Here is an 18211-nt window from a genome sequence, read left to right as displayed (position 1 = left end):
CCTTGCTACTAACAGGTGTCTGTATAGAGCCTTGCTACTAACAGGTGTCTGTATAGAGCCTTGCTACTAACAGGTGTCTGTATAGAGCCTTGCTACTAACAGGTGTCTGTATAGAGCCTTGCTACTAACAGGTGTCTGTATACTCTTTTTTCAAATGTCTTTCTACTGTTGTTATATTTCTTACACACACACACACACACACACACACACACACACACACACACACACACACACACACACACACACACACACACACACACACACACACACACACACACACACACACACACACACACACACACACACACACACACACACACACACACACACACACACACACACACACACACACACACACACACACACACACACACACACACACACACGTGACAAATGACCTTTGATTTGATCAAACACCGCGCCTACCGTTCAGAGATATTATTTATAAAGCATTTGAGAACATCAAGCTTGTAGTGATATTAGGAGGTGAATACCGTTGTGCACTCTTCTGTGCCTCACATCAGATTGTGTGAAACTAATTTTCACTTTCTCCATCCTCTGCTGTTCCACTTACCCAGTGATTCGATGCAGGAATACGTCCTGGCCAGAGAGGAAGCCATACTTTATAAAGGAAGGCCTTATAGACAGAGGTCAAGCTGTTTCCTCGTACTGGCTTTATGAAGGAAGGCCTTATAGACAGAGGCCAAGCTGTTTCCTCATACTGGCTTTATGAAGGAAGGCCTGGCCTTATAGATAGAGGTCAAGCTGTTTCCTCATACTGGCTTTATGAAGGAAGGCCTTATAGACAGAGGCCAAGCTGTTTCCTCATACTGGCTTTATGAAGGAAGGCCTTATAGACAGAGGCCAAGCTGTTTCCTCATACTGGCTTTATGAAGGAAGGCCTTATAGACAGAGATCAAGCTGTTTCCTCATACTGGCTTTATGAAGGAAGGCCTGGCCTTATAGACAGAGGTCAAGCTGTTTCCTCATACTGGCTTTATGAAGGAAGGCCGGGCCTTATAGACAGAGGTCAAGCTGTTTCCTCATACTGGCTTTATGAAGGAAGGCCTGGCCTTATAGACAGAGATCAAGCTGTTTCCTCATACTGGCTTTATGAAGGAAGGCCTGGCCTTATAGACAGAGGTCAAGCTGTTTCCTCATACTGGCTTTATGAAGGAAGGCCTGGCCTTATAGACAGAGATCAAGCTGTTTCCTCATACTGGCTTTATGAAGGAAGGCCTGGCCTTATAGACAGAGGTCAAGCTGTTTCCTCATACTGGCTTTATGAAGGAAGGCCTTATAGACAGAGGTCAAGCTGTTTCCTCACACTGGCTTTATGAAGGAAGGCCTGGCCTTATAGACAGAGGTCAAGCTGTTTCCTCACACTGGCTTTATGAAGGAAGGCCTTATAGACAGAGGTCAAGCTGTTTCCTCACACTGGCATTATGAAGGAAGGCCTTATAGACAGAGATCAAGCTGTTTCCTCATACTGGCTTTATGAAGGAAGGCCTTATAGACAGAGGTCAAGCTGTTTCCTCACACTGGCATTATGAAGGAAGGCCTTATAGACAGAGGTCAAGCTGTTTCCTCATACTGGCTTTATGAAGGAAGGCCTGGCCTTATAGACAGAGTTCAAGCTGTTTCCTCATACTGGCTTTATGAAGGAAGGCCTTATAGACAGAGGTCAAGCTGTTTCCTCATACTGGCTTTATGAAGGAAGGCCTGGCCTTATAGACAGAGGTCAAGCTGTTTCCTCACACTGGCTTTATGAAGGAAGGCCTGGCCTTATAGACAGAGGTCAAGCTGTTTCCTCACACTGGCTTTATGAAGGAAGGCCTTATAGACAGAGGTCAAGCTGTTTCCTCACACTGGCTTTATGAAGGAAGGCCTTATAGACAGAGGCCAAGCTGTTTCCTCATACTGGCTTTATGAAGGAAGGCCTGGCCTTATAGACAGAGGTCAAGCTGTTTCCTCATACTGGCTTTATGAAGGAAGGCCTGGCCTTATAGACAGAGGCCAAGCTGTTTCCTCATACTGGCTTTATGAAGGAAGGCCGGGCCTTATAGACAGAGATCAAGCTATTTCCTCATACTGGCTTTATGAAGGAAGGCCTGGCCTTATAGACAGAGGTCAAGCTGTTTCCTCATACTGGCTTTATGAAGGAAGGCCGGGCCTTATAGACAGAGATCAAGCTATTTCCTCATACTGGCTTTATGAAGGAAGGCCTGGCCTTATAGACAGAGATCAAGCTGTTTCCTCATACTGGCTTCATGAAGGAAGGCCTGGCCTTATAGACAGAGGTCAAGCTGTTTCCTCACACTGGCTTTATGAAGGAAGGCCTGGCCTTATAGACAGAGGTCAAGCTGTTTCCTCATACTGGCTTTATGAAGGAAGGCCATATTTTTTCTATAAGATGATAGGATGATGTTGTGACTGTTCGTCTGAAGAGTCAAATGGTACCCCACTCCCTATTTAGTACACTACCTACACTGAGTGTACAAAACATTAGGAACACCTCCACTTTTCATGACATAGACTGACCAGGTGAATCCAGGTGAAGGCTGTGATCACTTATTGCTGTCACTTGTTAAATCCACTGCAACCCGTGTAGATGAAGACAGGTTAAAGGAGGATTTTTAAACCTTGAGACAATTGGGACATTGATTGTGTATGTGTGTCATTCAGAGGGTGAATGGGAAAGACAAAATATCGAAGTGCCTTTTAAACAGGGTATTGTGGTATTGTGGTAGGTGCCAGGTGTACTGGTTTGAGTCAAGAACTGCAACGCTGCTGGGTTTTTCACACTCAACAGTTTCCCGTTTGTATCAAGAATGGTCCACCACCCAAAGGACATCCAGCCAACTTGAAACTATGGGAGGAAATTTGAGTCAACATGAGCCAGCATCTCTGTGGAACGCTTTCGGCATATTGTAGGAGGGGGGATTACAACTCAATAATAGGAAGGTGTTTCTAATGTTTTGTATACTCAGTGTATAAACTACTATAGAGCCCTAGTGCAATATACACTGGTCAAAATAATAAAGGGAGCATTAAATAACACCTAGATCTGAATGAATGAAATATTCTTATTAAATACAATTTTCTTTACATAGTTGACTGTGCTGACAACAAAATCACACAAAAATGATCAATGGAAATCAAATTTATCAACCCATGGAGGTCTGGATTTGGAGTCACACTCAAAATTAAAGTGGAAAACCACACTACAGGCTGATCCAACTTTGATGTAATGTCCTTAAAACAAGTCAAAATGAGGCTCAGTAGTGTGTGTGGCCTCCACGTGCCTGTATGACCTCCCTACAACGCCTGGGCATGCTCCTGATGAGGTGACGGATGGTCTCATGAGGGATCTCCTCCCAGACCTGGACTAAAGCCTCCGCCAACTCCTGGACAGTCTGTGGTGCAACAGATGGAGCGAGACATGATGTCCCAGATGTGCTCAATTGGATTCAGGTCTGGGGAACGAGCGGGCCAGTCCATAGCATCAATGCCTTCCTCTTGCAGGAACTGCTGACACACTCCAGCCACATGAGGTCTAGCACTGTCTTGCATTAGGAGGAACCCAGGGCCAACCGCACCAGCATATGGTCTCACAAGGGGTCTGAGGATCTCATCTCGGTACCTAATGGCAGTCAGGCTACCTCTGGCGAGCACATGGAGGGATGTGCGGCCCCCCCAAAGAAATGCCACCCCACACCATGACTGACCCACCACCAAACCGGTCATGCTGGAGGATGTTGCAGGCAGCAGAACGTTCTCCATGGCGTCTCCAGACTCTGTCACGTCTGTCACATGTGCTCAGTGTGAACCTGCTTTCATCTGTGAAGAGCACAGGGCGCCAGTGGCGAATTTTCCAATCTTGGTGTTCTCTGGCAAATGCCAAACGTCCTGCACGGTGTTGGGCTGTAAGCACAACCCCCACCTGTGGACGTCGGGCCCTCATACCACCCTCATGGAGTCTGTTTCTGACTGTTTGAGCAGACACATGCACATTTGTGGCCTGCTGGAGGTCATTTTGCAGGGCTCTGGCAGTGCTCCTCCTGCTCCTCCTTGCACAAAGGCGGAGGTAGCGGTCCTGCTGCTGGGTTGTTGCCCTCCTACGGCCTCCTCCACATCTCCTGATGTACTGGCCTGTCTCCTTGTAGCGCCTCCATGCCCTGGACACTACGCTGACAGACACAGCAAACCTTCTTGCCACAGCTCGCATTGATGTGCCATCCTGGATGAGCTGCACTACCTGAGCCACTTGTGTGGGTTGTAGACTCCGTCTCATGCTACCACTAGAGTGAAAGCACCGCCAGCATTCAAAAGTGACCAAAACATCAGCCAGGAAGCATAGGAACTGAGAAGTGGTCTGTGGTCACCACCTGCAGAACCACTCCTTTATTGGGGGTGTCTTGCTAATTGCCTATAATTTCCACCTGTTGTCTATTCCATTTGCACAACAGCATGTGACATTTATTGTCAATCATTGTTGCTTCCTAAGTGGACAGTTTTATTTCACAGAAGTGTGATTAACTTGGAGTTACATTGTGTTGTTTAAGTGTTCCCTTTATTTTTTTGAGCAGTGTATATATAATATAGGGAATAGGGTTGGGACTCCAGAGTGTCCATCTCAGTTCATGGTAGATCCTGCTGAACAAAGAGACATTTTGATGGTGTGCAGGGAAACAGCAGTAAGCTACTCTGTGGTGGGTAGTCTCTGTCAGGTCCTGTCTGCCCCCTTTACTCAATACTGTTTCAGTATGGGAGACCACGTACACAACACACACAACACACATCAATGTCATTTACATTGGTCAGTCTCCTCTTCTCAGATTCGTTGGAGTCGGCACAGAGGCAGATCGGTTTCTTCTTGTGAGGATGGAAAGGGAGGAGTCTGGGTGATCCCCAGTCAGTCAGGTAGTCAATCAGGTAGTCAGTCAGTCAGTCAGGTAGTCAGTCAAGTCAGGTAGTCAGTCAGGTAGTCAGTCAAGTCAGGTAGTCAGGCAGGTCAGGTAGTCAGTCAGTCAGGTAGTCAGTCAAGTCAGGTCATCAGTCAAGTCAGGTAGTCAGTCAAGTCAGGTAGTCAGTCAGGTAGTCAGTTAGGCATGAGTCAGTCAGGTAGTCAGTTAGGTATTAGTCATTCAGGTAGTCAGTCAGGTAGTCAGTTAGTCAGTCAGGTAGTCAGTCAAGTCAGGTAGTCAGTCAGGTAGTCAGTTAGTCAGTCAGGAAGTCAGTTAGTCAGTCAGGTATTAGTCAGTCAGGTATTAGTCAGTCAGGTAGTCAGTCAAGTCAGGTACTTAGTCAGTCAGGTAGTCAGTCAATCACGTAGTCAGTCAATCAGGTAGTCCCACACAAACAGACCCTAAGGTTTTCTAATAATTTCTACACAATCCATCATGATTATCCATCTTGACTAGATAGATGTTGTCATGACGTTGGCCTGGGGGTAGGTTTATGACAGTCATAAATACCTCTTCCCCCCTTTTTCCTCTCTCTACCCTACTCATGTTACATTTGCAAACCCTTTGGTTAACATAGAGATAACATTATTCGTGATTGGATGAAATGTGATTTTAGCTTCCAAATGAGAGATTTTGGTTTTCATAAGATAGGTCTGCTCAATCAGTGGCCCTCCCCTGTGAAGGGACATGGGCTATAAAACTTTTCAAACACGCCTTCCTCTCCCTTCCTATATAAAGCCTTGACGACAATATAACCTCCTGTTTCGAAGATGTGACGACGAAGGCCCGATGTCAGAATGGTTCAGATAATAACTACAGAACGAAGCCAACATCAGCGTGAGCCTTGGTTGCGAATGGTATGAACTTTGAACTCTTATTCACTACAGAAGTGATACCTCCTAGCCGTTGAGGTAGCAACAGCAGCTGCAAACGCAGGTTAGGAAGGAACATACAGAGTATCCCGTCTATCACACAACGACGTTACTACAACGTATCCAATTGACCACCAGAGACATTCTTCAAAGGACTTGGTTAGGCAACACGGCCTTCCATCTACCACCAACCTACTGAAGCACAGCTCAGCGTAAATATTTATTGCATTTTCCTTTTCCAAATGGGCGGTAATTTAGAATGCATAAGATACTATATTTACGATAGCACAGCTTCGCCCTTTGTTCCTCAGTCTTCCTGCTCTTTCACTCAAACCCAGCCCCTTTTCCTTTGTGTAACAAGCTGTCATATCTGTTCCGCCCACTAGGGACGTTTACTTTATGACATAATTTGTAATCAAGTTATGATTAATTATGTGTATGTGTGATTCTGTGTGATTAGTCAGGTAGCTAGTAAATAAATAATTAAACCCAATTTTGTATTGCTGATTCAACTTGTTAGCCAGCGTTCGTGAAGATAACCAAGAATTTACAACTTTCAGATGAGACTGAATTAAGGTGACGATTAATATTCTGCTATTGATGTAAAATATTACTAGGTCTTTAAGAGTTTATTCGGAAGATAACAGCTCTATAATATTATTTTGTGGTGCCCCGACTCTCTAGTTAATTACATTTACATGATTAGCTCAATCAGGTAATATTAATTACACAGAAAGGATTTTATAGAATAGCATGTCATATCACTTAATCCGGCATTGCCAAACACACAACAATGTTAATATGTTTTGCTGATGCCATTACTTTGACACATACAGTACCGGAATGTGCATGTGTCTCATTCTTTTAAGTGTATTCTTCAAAATCCATTTTTATGATCCCAGTGATGTCAAAATGTTTATGCGCCGGAATGTAGTTCAACATTATACACAGTAGACAGTCAACCAGTGGACAGGTTGGACAGTCAACCAGTGGACAGGTTGGACAGTCAACCAGTGGACAGTCAACCAGTGGACAGGCAACCAGCAGACAATCAACCAATGGACAGTCAACCAGTGGACAGTCAACCAGTGGACAGTCAACCAGTGGACAATCAACCAGTGGACAGGCAACCAGTGGACAGTCAACCAGTGGACAGTCAACCAGTGGACAATCAACCAGTGGACAGGCAACCAGTGGACAGGTTGGACAGTCAACCAGTGGACAGTCAACCAGTGGACAGGTTGGACAGTCAACCAGTGGACAGTCATCCAGTGGACAGTCAACCAGTGGACAGTCAACCAGTGGACAGTCTTCCAGTGGACAGTCTTCCAGTGGACAGTCTTCCAGTGGACAGTCAACCAGTGGACAGTCTTCCAGTGGACAGTCTTCCAGTGGACAGTCAACCAGTGGACAGTCTTCCAGTGGACAGTCTTCCAGTGGACAGTCTTCCAGTGGACAGTCTTCCAGTGGACAGTCAACCAGTGGACAGTCTTCCAGTGGACAGTCTTCCAGTGGACAGTCAACCAGTGGACAGTCTTCCAGTGGACAGTCTTCCAGTGGACAGTCAACCAGTGGACAGTCAACCAGTGGACAGTCTTCCAGTGGACAGTCAACCAGTGGACAGTCAACCAGTGGACAGTCTTCCAGTGGACAGTCTTCCAGTGGACAGTCTTCCAGTGGACAGTCTTCCAGTGGACAGTCTTCCAGTGGACAGTCAACCAGTGGACAGTCAACCAGTGGACAGTTTTCCAACCAAAAGTATCTACAGATGGTACAAACATTTCAAGAATTCTAGGAAGTGACTTAAAAAAGGAAACAAAACTACAAAGAAGTCCCTATATGTTAATGTATTGTATACTGTCCATATCATAAACTTGAACCAAAGAGTTAAGCCAAAATGACCTGACAAAGTGTACTTACAAGCTGTTACGTTAAAAAAGTACAAATAGGTACCAAGATAATCACACTGAGGCAATATGTAAATTAGTAAAACACCATTGAAATACTGCTTACCCTTTTGTTGTACACTCACCAACATTCAACCAATCAATTCCAAACAATCAATTCCGACCAATCAATTCCAACCAATCAATATAAGTCTGATCTTTTAACCGTTTTTTTCTTATTTGCCATTCAGATTCATTGTTTTGTTTAAACGTATCTCTAACCAATCAGATTCATTGTTTTGTTTGAACGTATCTCTAACCAATCAGATTCATTGTTTTGTTTAAACGTATCTCTAACCATTCAGATTCATTGTTTTGTTTAAACTTATATCTAACCAATCAAAATAATTGTTTTGTTTAAACTTATCTCTAACCAATCAGATTCATTGTGTATTGTTTAAACAAAGTAAATCCTAAGCCATTGATAACAACTTCATTGTGTTTCAACTGAATTAGAATTTGAGATAAATATGTATGTATAAATTATATGAAGAGGGAGAAAATATTTGTATTTCACCACTGTCTGCTACACAGTGTTTCCGTCTAAAACTTCCGTAGAATTTCATTGAGAATCTGCTGATGCTACTGTAAGCATTCAATAGATCAGGGAAGGGAAACTTTGATTGGGGGTGGGGCCACCAAAAATCAGAACTCATTATTTAAATTTGGGGGGAGGGAATTTATCTGAGGGCCTTCAAAAGTGGGGGTGGCCCATTCCTGCACTAGAGGAAGGATTTAAATAATCACACTTCACAAGTCAATCCGTTTGAAACTAAATTGTCTTTCTGATTGAATCAACCTCTCTTCATGTAGAGCTCATACTAGATATATAATGGCATGACCTCTTAATCAAGCCATTCAGTCACTAGTTTATAAAGTCACTAGTTTATAAAGTCACTAGTACATAAAGTCATTAGTTTGTAAAGTCACTAGCTAGTTCATAAAGTCTTGTTCACAAAAAGTGCCTATTCATTAGAAGACATACCTTCCTGTAAACATCGTAGTCTAAAAACTGTTTTTTTCATCCATCAAAGACCAAACAAACACTGTCCAATGAGTTGGCCGTAGCTAAATACTAAACATATACAGTACATTACAAAACGAGCTACTTCAAGACATGTTTCCTATTTAGGAACATTAGATTATGATACGTCTTCAATATGGCCGATCATTCAGCCGCTACAGTGCAGTTCAGTTCAGTTCAGTTCAGTTCAGTGCAGTTCAGTGCAGTTCAGTTCAGTTCAGTTCAGTTCAGTTCAGTTCAGTGCAGTGCAGTGCAGTGCAGTGCAGTGCAGTGCAGTGCAGTTCAGTTCAGTTCAGTTCAGTTCAGTTCAGTTCAGTTCAGTTCAGTTCAGTTCAGTTCAGTGCAGTGCAGTGCAGTGCAGTGCAGTTCAGTTCAGTTCAGTTCAGTGCAGTGCAGTGCAGTTCCTACCAGGTCAAAGTTGTACTTATGCTTTTTCTTTTCTTTTTTTTTTTGTTTTACATCTTGGTCCCAAGCCCAGCTTATAAAAAGCATTCATCTTCGTTAGACAAAGTCACAAACTCTCTCATCCTGACAACATTTGGTGTCAGGCCCGTGGAGGTATCTCGTTTATCAGGTCTGGTCCCAGGTAGAGATAGCGGACCAATTGTGCCACGGATTCAAACCCTCTATCTCTATAATCAAATCATTATCTTTTTTTTCATCTTCATGAACCTCAAACAGCATTTTGGTATCATTGATTTTCCAAACCACACTCTGTCATTAGCTTTGTCCCGTTACCCCCTCAGACCTCGGTGTTATTCCCTAATGTTCCTACTACGTCCTTCAGCCACGTCCTTCAGGCCCTCCGTAGGCTTCATGACCTCGAAGGTGGTGAGGGACTTCTCCTTAATTTTCCCACTCTTGTCCACGTGTCTGATGCTCTGTGTCACTGTGATGGTTACCTGCTTCGTGGACATCCTGTTGTCTTGCCATTTAGTCTGTGGGGGGAACAAGGGCAACTCTTTATGAATGTGGTATATATGTGGTATATATGTGGTATATATGTGGTATATACACTACCAGTCAATAGTTTGGAAACACCAACTCTTTCAACAGATTTTCTTTATATTTTTACTATTGTCTACATTGTAGAATAATAGTGAAGACGTCAAAACTATGAAATAACACATATGGAATCATGTAGTAACCAAAAAAGTGTTAAACAAATCAATATATATTTGATATATTCCTCAAAGTGGCCACCCTTTGCCTTGACGGCAGCTTTGCACACTCTTGGCATTCTCTCAACCAGCTTCGTAAGGTAGTCACCTGGAATGCATTTCAATTAACAGGTGTGCCTTGTTAAAAATTAATTTGTGGAATTTATTTCACTCTTAATGTGCTTGAGCCAATCAGTTGTGTTGTGACAAGGTAGAGTTGGTATACAGAAACGACAGTCCATTGTTACTTTTAAGACATGATGGTCAGTGAATCCGGAAAATTTCAAGAACTTTGAACGTTTCTTCAAGTGCAGTAGCAAAAACCATCAAGCGCTATGATGAAACTGGCTCTGAGGACCGCCACAGGAAAGGAAGACCCAGAGTTACCTCTGCTGCAGAGGATCAGTTCATTAGAGTTAACTGGCTCTCATAAGGACCGCCACAGGAAAGGAAGACCCAGAGTTACCTCTGCTGCAGAGGATCAGTTCATTAGAGTTACCTGCACCTCAGATTGCATCTGAAATAAATGCTTCACATAGTTCAAGTAACAGACACATCTCAACATCAACTGTCCTTTGGTCTGATGAGTCCAAATGTGCGATTTTTGGTTCCAAATGCCATGTCTTTGTGAGATGCATAGTAGGTGAACGGATTATCACCGCATGTGTGGTTGCCACCGTGAAGCATGGAGGAGGAGGTGTGATGGTGTGGGGTGCTTTGCTGGTGACACTGTCTGTGATTTATTTAGAATTCAAGGCACACTTAACCAACATGGCTACCACAGCATTCTGCAGTGATACGCCATCCCATCTGGTTTGCTCTTAGTGGGATTATCATTTGTTTTTCAACAGGACAATGACCCAACACACATCCAGGCTGTGTAAGGACTATTTGACCAAGAAGGAGAGTGCTGGAGTGCTTCATCAGATGACCTGATCTCCACAATCACCGGACATCAACCCAAATGAGATGGTTTGGGATGAGTTGGACCGCAGAGTGAAGGAAAAGCAGCCAACAAGTGCTCAGCACTTTAACACTTTTTTGGTTACTACATGGTTCCATATGTGTTATTTCATAGTTTTGATGTCTTCACTATTATTCTACAATGTAGACAATAGTAAAAATAAAGAAAAACCCTGGAATGAGTAGGCGTGTCCAAACTTTTGACTGGTAATGTGTGTCGTATGAATGTGTTGTCTTATGTTGGTACTCTTCAATTGTTACTAAAGAGAGAATGGTTAGTCACCATTATAGGGACAAAAACAGTTTAGATAAGCAAACATAATAATTTGTGGTATTTGAAAAAATATATAAAATATATTGCTTATGAATGTGGTATGTACGGGTTATGGATGTGGTATGTACAGGTTATGGATGTGGTATGTACGGGTTATGGATGTGGTATGTACGGGTTATGGATGTGGTATGTACGGGTTATGGATGTGGTATGTACGGGTTATGGATGTGGTATGTACGGGTTATGGATGTGGTATGTACGGGTTATGGATGTGGTATGTACGGGTTATGGATGTGGTATGTACGGGTTATGGATGTGGTATGTACGGGTTATGGATGTGGTATGTACGGGTTATGGATGTGGTATGTACGGGTTATGGATGTGGTATGTACGGGTTATGGATGTGGTATGTACGGGTTATGAATGTGGTGTGTACGGGTTATGGATGTGGTATGTACGGGTTATGGATGTGGTATGTACGGGTTATGGATGTGGTATGTACGGGTTATGGATGTGGTATGTACGGGTTATGGATGTGGTATACGGGTTATGGATGTGGTATGTACGGGTTATGGATGTGGTATGTACGGGTTATGGATGTGGTATGTACGGGTTATGGATGTGGTATGTACGGGTTATGGATGTGGTATGTACGGGTTATGGATGTGGTATGTACGGGTGATGGATGTGGTATGTACGGGTTATGGATGTGGTATGTACGGGTTATGGATGTGGTATGTACGGGTTATGGATGTGGTATGTACGGGTTATGAATGGGGTATGTACGGGTTATGGATGTGGTATGTACGGGTTATGGATGTGGTATGTACGGGTTATGGATGTGGTATGTACGGGTTATGGATGTGGTATGTACGGGTTATGGATGTGGTATGTACGGGTTATGGATGTGGTATGTACGGGTTATGGATGTGGTATGTACGGGTGATGGATGTGGTATGTACGGGTTATGGATGTGGTATGTACGGGTTATGGATGTGGTATGTACGGGTTATGGATGTGGTATGTACGGGTTATGGATGGGGTATGTACGGGTTATGGATGTGGTATGTACGGGTTATGGATGTGGTGTGTACGGGTTATGAATGTGGTATGTACGGGTTATGGATGTGGTATGTACGGGTTAAGGATGTGGTATGTACGGGTTATGGATGTGGTATGTACGGGTTATGGATGTGGCATGTACGGGTTATGGATGGGGTATGTACGGGTTATGAATGTGGTATGTTCTCCTCCAATGCTCTTACAGGTTCCCATTTTGAGAAGGAGATGAGAGAGAATCGAGGAAAATACTTTTAAGATTCAACCATTAACTTACTATTCCCTCAGTGATAGAGTTGACTTACTATTCCCTCAGTGATAGAGTTGACTTACTATTCCCTCAGTGATAGAGTTGACTTACTATTCCCTCAGTGATAGAGTTGACTTACTATTCCCTCAGTGATAGAGTTGACTTACTATTCCCTCAGTGATAGAGTTGACTTACTATTCCCTCAGTGATAGAGTTGACTTACTATTCCCTCAGTGATAGAGTTGACTTACTATTCCCTCAGTGATAGAGTTGACATACTATTCCCTCAGTGATAGAGTTGACTTACTATTCCCTCAGTGATAGAGTTGACATACTATTCCCTCAGTGATAGAGTTGACTTACTATTCCCTCAGTGATAGAGTTGACTTACTATTCCCTCAGTGATAGAGTTGACTTACTATTCCCTCAGTGATAGAGTTGACTTACTATTCCCTCAGTGATAGAGTTGACTTACTATTCCCTCAGTGATAGAGTTGACTTACTATTTCCTCAGTGCGTAGGACGCTTCTTCTCTGTACTGTGACAGGTGAGGGCTGAAGCGCCTGGTTGTGGGAGGGCAGTATTGCAGGGTGGGCACTCAGCTTCACATTGTTCAGTCCTGCTTCAGACATGTCAGAGCACACCTGTAGATAGGCCTGGGCTGGGGCAGGCAAGCCGTCTTCAAAGAAATCTGCATCTAGAAGAAAACACCTTTTAATGTCCCCCTTTATCGACCAGTCTCTTGTGCAGTGGGCTCCCAAGTTGCACAGCGGTCTAAGGCACTGCATCTCAGTGCGAGAGGCATCGATACAGACACCCTGGTTCAAATCCATGCTGTATCACAACTGGCCATGATTGGGAGTCCCATAGGGCGGTGCGCAATTGGCCCAGTGTCGTCTGGGTTTGGCCGGAGTTGGCCACCATTGTAAATAAGAATTTGACGTTTTCGAACAACTTCTAAATTTGACGTTTGAGAAACATGGATGAACGTCTAATTCTGATGTGAGACTGTGAGAGCTGGTTGATACACCACTGCTCGATGCATAGGTTTGTCACATCTGCACTAAGTGATTGAGTCATGCAGCCTAAACATTGTTTTGGGATCTAATGGATCTCCCTTAGTGACCACTAAAATACTTACCTTTTCCATGGCAACTAGAGGCCCTTTGGCAATGTTTTCAACCTTTGCTGGCTTCAAACACATTCCACAGAAGGCTTAGTGTCTGCGGAATTTAGGGTTTTCCTTTCAATTAAGACCTAGACAACCAGGTGAGGGGAGTTACTTAATAATCAGTGACCTAGACAACCAGGTGAGGGGAGTTCCTTAATAATCAGGGACCTAGACAACCAGGTGAGGGGAGTTCCTTAATAATCAGTGACCTAGACAACCAGGTGAGGGGAGTTCCTTAATAATCAGTGACCTAGACAACCAGGTGAGGGGAGTTCCTTAATAATCAGTGACCTAGACAACCAGGTGAGAGGAATTCCTTAATAATCAGTGACCTAGACAACCAGGTGAGGGGAGTTCCTTAATAATCAGTGACCTAGACAACCAGGTGAGGGGAGTTCCTTAATAATCAGTGACCTAGACAACCAGGTGAGGGGATTAACGTAATAATCAGTGACCTAGACAACCAGGTGAGGGGAGTTCCGTAATAATCGGTGACCTAGACAACCAGGTGAGGGGATTAACTTAATAATCAGTGACCTAGACAACCAGGTGAGGGGAGTTCCTTAATAATTAATCAGTGACCTAGACAACCAGGTGAGGGGAGTTCCTTAATAATCAGTGACCTAGACAACCAGGTGAGGGGAGTTCCTTAATAATCAGTGACCTAGACAACCAGGTGAGGGGAGTTCCTTAATAATCAGGGACCTAGACAACCAGGTGAGGGGAGTTCCTTAATAATCAGTGACCTAGACAACCAGGTGAGGGAGTTCCTTAATAATCAGGGACCTAGACAACCAGGTGAAGGGAGTTCCTTAATAATCAGTGACCTAGACAACCAGGTGAGGAGAGTTCCTTAATAATCAGGGACTTAGACAACCAGGTGAGGGGAGTTCCTTAATAATCAGGGACCTAGACAACCAGGTGAGGGGAGTTCCTTAATAATCAGTGACCTAGACAACCAGGTGAAGGGAGTTCCTTAATAATCAGTGACCTAGACAACCAGGTGAGGGGAGTTCCTTAATAATCAGGGACCTAGACAACCAGATGAGGGGAGTTCCTTACTAATCAGTGACCTTAAGTGAGGAGTGAGAACCTGCAGACACTCGGCCCTCTGTGGAATGAGTTTGACACGTGTGCCCTACTGTACATAGTGCAATACTTTGGCCCAGAGGTCTATATAGCAAATAAAATGGCGTTTCAGGTGCAGCCTAAAGCCGAACCAGGTAGGTTCTCTTACCAGGTGTGATGGTTTTCTCAGAGACGAAGCTTTCAGATGAGTTCTCAGAAGGGATATCCATACTCTGTATGGAGGAGAGTGGGATGTCTGTGTCTGTACTGGTCAGCCAGGTAGATTCTGTTTCCTTGGTCCAGCTCTCCAGGTACCTGGGCTCCAGAACATCAGTCCTGCTGCCACCACACCCCATGGTGCCTCCTATAGTTCCTCCTACTTAGCAGGGAGCGAGGGACAGACCAGGTTCTCCTCAGACAGAGAAAGAGGAGGGAGAAACCCAAACGGCGGGACTCTGGCTCTTGGGTCCTCTCAGACAGAGACAGGAAAATTAAGAGACAGACAGGTACCTCCTCTCAGACAGAGACAGGAAAATGAAGAGACAGATGGGTACCTCCTCTCAGACAGAGACCGGAAAATTAAGAGACAGACAGGTACCTCCTCTCAGCGGGCGCAGAGAAGGGAGGGATCAGAGCTGTGGATTCTGTGTTTCAGAGGTGATTTGGAATCCCACTCTCTTGAAGAGATAGCCCTTACTGGGACTCGTAAGCCCGGATGTTGTAACCCTAAGTTAACTCTGATGTTGCCCTCTGACCTTTGGTCTAATAAGGTTGGTGAGTCAACAGGAGACCGGGATGTCTACTTGGTCTAATGGGTTGGTGAGTCAGCAGGAGACCCGGATGTCCTCTTGGTCTAATAGGTTGGTGGGCCAGCAGGATGCCTGGGGTTGATTGCAATGTACCAAATACATGAGATCTAAGAAAAGAATCCGCCAGATATCAAGAAATCAGCAGGAGATGCAATCCTCTCTCAAGGGGAAGGGTGAGGTGGTTTGTAGTGGCATTTTCTACCAGTACCCATTTGTTCGATTTTCCGCCATTTTCTTAAAATCACTTCTGTTGATTTGTTTCAGAAGAATTGTTGGGGTCTTTTTTTTCTACAGATTCCTGTTCCTGTGCAGGTGAAGTAGGACACACAGTGGGCGGGTCTTACATCTCACCTGGCCAACCTCTGCGCCTGCATTATCAACACCCCATTGGTCCAAAGACATATCAGTCTGTCAGGGAAGGGAGCCTGAGGGGTTTTGCCTAGGGGAAAGGATGGAGAAAGCATGTCATTTGTTGTGCATTATAAAGTGACATCTTGTTGTGTTATTAGCTGCTGTTTTATGATTGAAATGAAATGCCTCAAGCCTATCTGACACAGCAAGTAGGGTGACTGTCATCTTAATTGATTGTTTCCATGTCTAATATTTGGCGTGTTTTTTTGGACGTTTTTTTGTGCAAAATGAAAATTACTGTTTGGGATTTTGAAATCACATATATATATTTATTTATTTATTTTTTATTTTTTTTATTTTACCAATGTATCGAAATACTGTATGCATTAGCGATGTATTGGCACACGCCTGTAATAACAGTACGACAACACAGAGCACCACATCTATGTCGTTGTGGGCCATAATAACATCACAATAAATCAATGACGTTTCAATAGAAAATTAGACAGATGCGACGGAAGAAAAATAAAATATGAACACGAATGGCTAATATTCAGCTGTTAGAAAGGCTACCCTTTTTTTCGTGTGTTCATCTGATATAAAAAGCAATAACAATAGTCTCGCGCTTGCATTCATTTACTTACTATCCACGGACATCCAACGGGTTCCTCTTTTTCCGCCTGACCTCTCCTCCTCGCATCCCTCCTTTCAGAGCGAGTAGCCTTCCACCAGAGCCAGTAGAACCACTGGGCCAATAATGACACTCCCCCTTCACCGCGCGTGTGTGTGTGTGTGTGTGTTACGCGCGCGGGGGCTGGCGCTCGCAAGCGTGAACGAGCCTGCTTTATGCGCGCATATTAGTGCTTGTAGCCAATTTGAACATTGATAGTAGAAATGCCACGTCATCTGCAGTCTCTTGATTCGTGTCTCACATATTCTCCGTAATGGGGCTATAGTGAAAAAAACATACTGTCATTTATTAGACCTTCTTCTCTTGATTAAAGCATCACACTGGATTATATTTACAATGTGCATTACAGGTAATTACATTGTAATTAATTGCTCTTTGAAAAATATATTTGTATTCCTTATTTTACCTGGCTACTCAGAGTACATTGGAACTCAAATCAACTAAAGTAAAAACAGGTCATGATGCTGGATGTAAAATCCCTGACACACCTACTCTCTGCTCACTGTGAGGCATCTAAGTATGAGTCAGATGTATTGTGTAATGCTAAAGAGATGATGTGCATCCCAAATGGCACCCCATTCCCTAAATAGTGCACTACTGTTGATGAGGCCCATAGGACTTTGATCAACAGGGAATGTGATGCCGTTTGGGAAGCTCCCATTATGGTCCTTGTTCTCCTACACAGAAAAAAAGGGTTCTTCGGCTGTCCCCATTGGAAAACCCTTTAAATAACCCCTTTAATATAATCTATGAAGTCGATCTATAATATAATGTATAATATAATCTATGAAGTCGATCTATAATATAATGTATAATATAATCTATGAAGTCAATCTATAATATAATTTATAAAGTCGATCTATAATATAATGTATAATATAATCTATGAAGTCGATCTATAATATAATCTATAAAGTCGATCTATAATATAATCTATGAAGTCGATCTATAATATAATGTATAATATAATCTATGAAGTCGATCTATAATATAATGTATAATATAATCTATGAAGTCGATCTATAATATAATCTATAAAGTCGATCTATAATATAATCTATGAAGTCGATCTAAGAATCATAAAACACGGGACGAGATGTTAAAAACTGTCCATTGTGCCAATAGATGGAATGCACTCACATGAGATTTGCCGTGATGTTGACAGAGTGGCATGGGAGGTTTATTTCTTAGACTGGGGTAAGATGTCAATTTTGGGACACATCCTCAGTAGTGTGCCTTCGAATCAGTGGGTGTTTCGGCCTTTAATCACTAAACACCCTCATCAAAGGTGGCCAGCTAAAGGGTAATCAAGCCTTAGCTTGTGTCCCATGCCCAATTAAGATGTCCCATGGGACTATGCAAGGCAGGGGCGTCCTCTTCCCTGAGCCAGCCATACAGCTGACCGCATACCTCATATGCCCTCCTCAAGTTGGAGGGATCTGAATTGGGTTCTCAGGTGGGGGTGGGGGGTCATGAAGTTATAGCCCAGCAAGGGTCCTTCCGTTTGATCCAGATCCACTGGCTGCCTCTTTCAGCTGCTTGAGAAAGTTCTTTCAGCAACCTGATGATGGAAGAAGCCACGAAACCTCTGCATCCCACTTCAACT

At 43.6% G+C, this 18211-nt stretch overlaps 2 protein-coding genes across 2 annotated transcripts; one reads left to right on the top strand and one right to left on the bottom strand.

Annotated features, from left to right (window-relative positions):
* Positions 1-6741: 6741 nt before the first annotated feature.
* Positions 6742-16799, bottom strand: baalcb (BAALC binder of MAP3K1 and KLF4 b). Its single transcript, XM_035765587.2, has 4 exons — positions 16559-16799; positions 14924-16002; positions 13019-13212; positions 6742-9747 (listed from the first exon to the last, which is right to left on the bottom strand). Exons 2-4 carry the CDS (start codon positions 15108-15110, stop codon positions 9565-9567), a joined length of 564 nt encoding a protein of 187 aa, XP_035621480.1. The 5' UTR covers positions 15111-16002; positions 16559-16799; the 3' UTR covers positions 6742-9564.
* Positions 6898-7641, top strand: LOC127909079 (uncharacterized). Its single transcript, XM_052468981.1, has one exon. The coding sequence runs from the start codon at positions 6898-6900 to the stop codon at positions 7639-7641; it is 744 nt and encodes a 247-aa protein (XP_052324941.1).
* Positions 16800-18211: the final 1412 nt, after the last annotated feature.

Source organism: Oncorhynchus keta, chromosome 19, assembly GCF_023373465.1.
Source record: "Oncorhynchus keta strain PuntledgeMale-10-30-2019 chromosome 19, Oket_V2, whole genome shotgun sequence".
Classification (NCBI taxonomy): Eukaryota; Metazoa; Chordata; class Actinopteri; order Salmoniformes; family Salmonidae; genus Oncorhynchus; species Oncorhynchus keta.
Note: the sequence above shows the minus strand (reverse complement) of the source record. Positions and strands in the feature narration are given on the sequence as shown.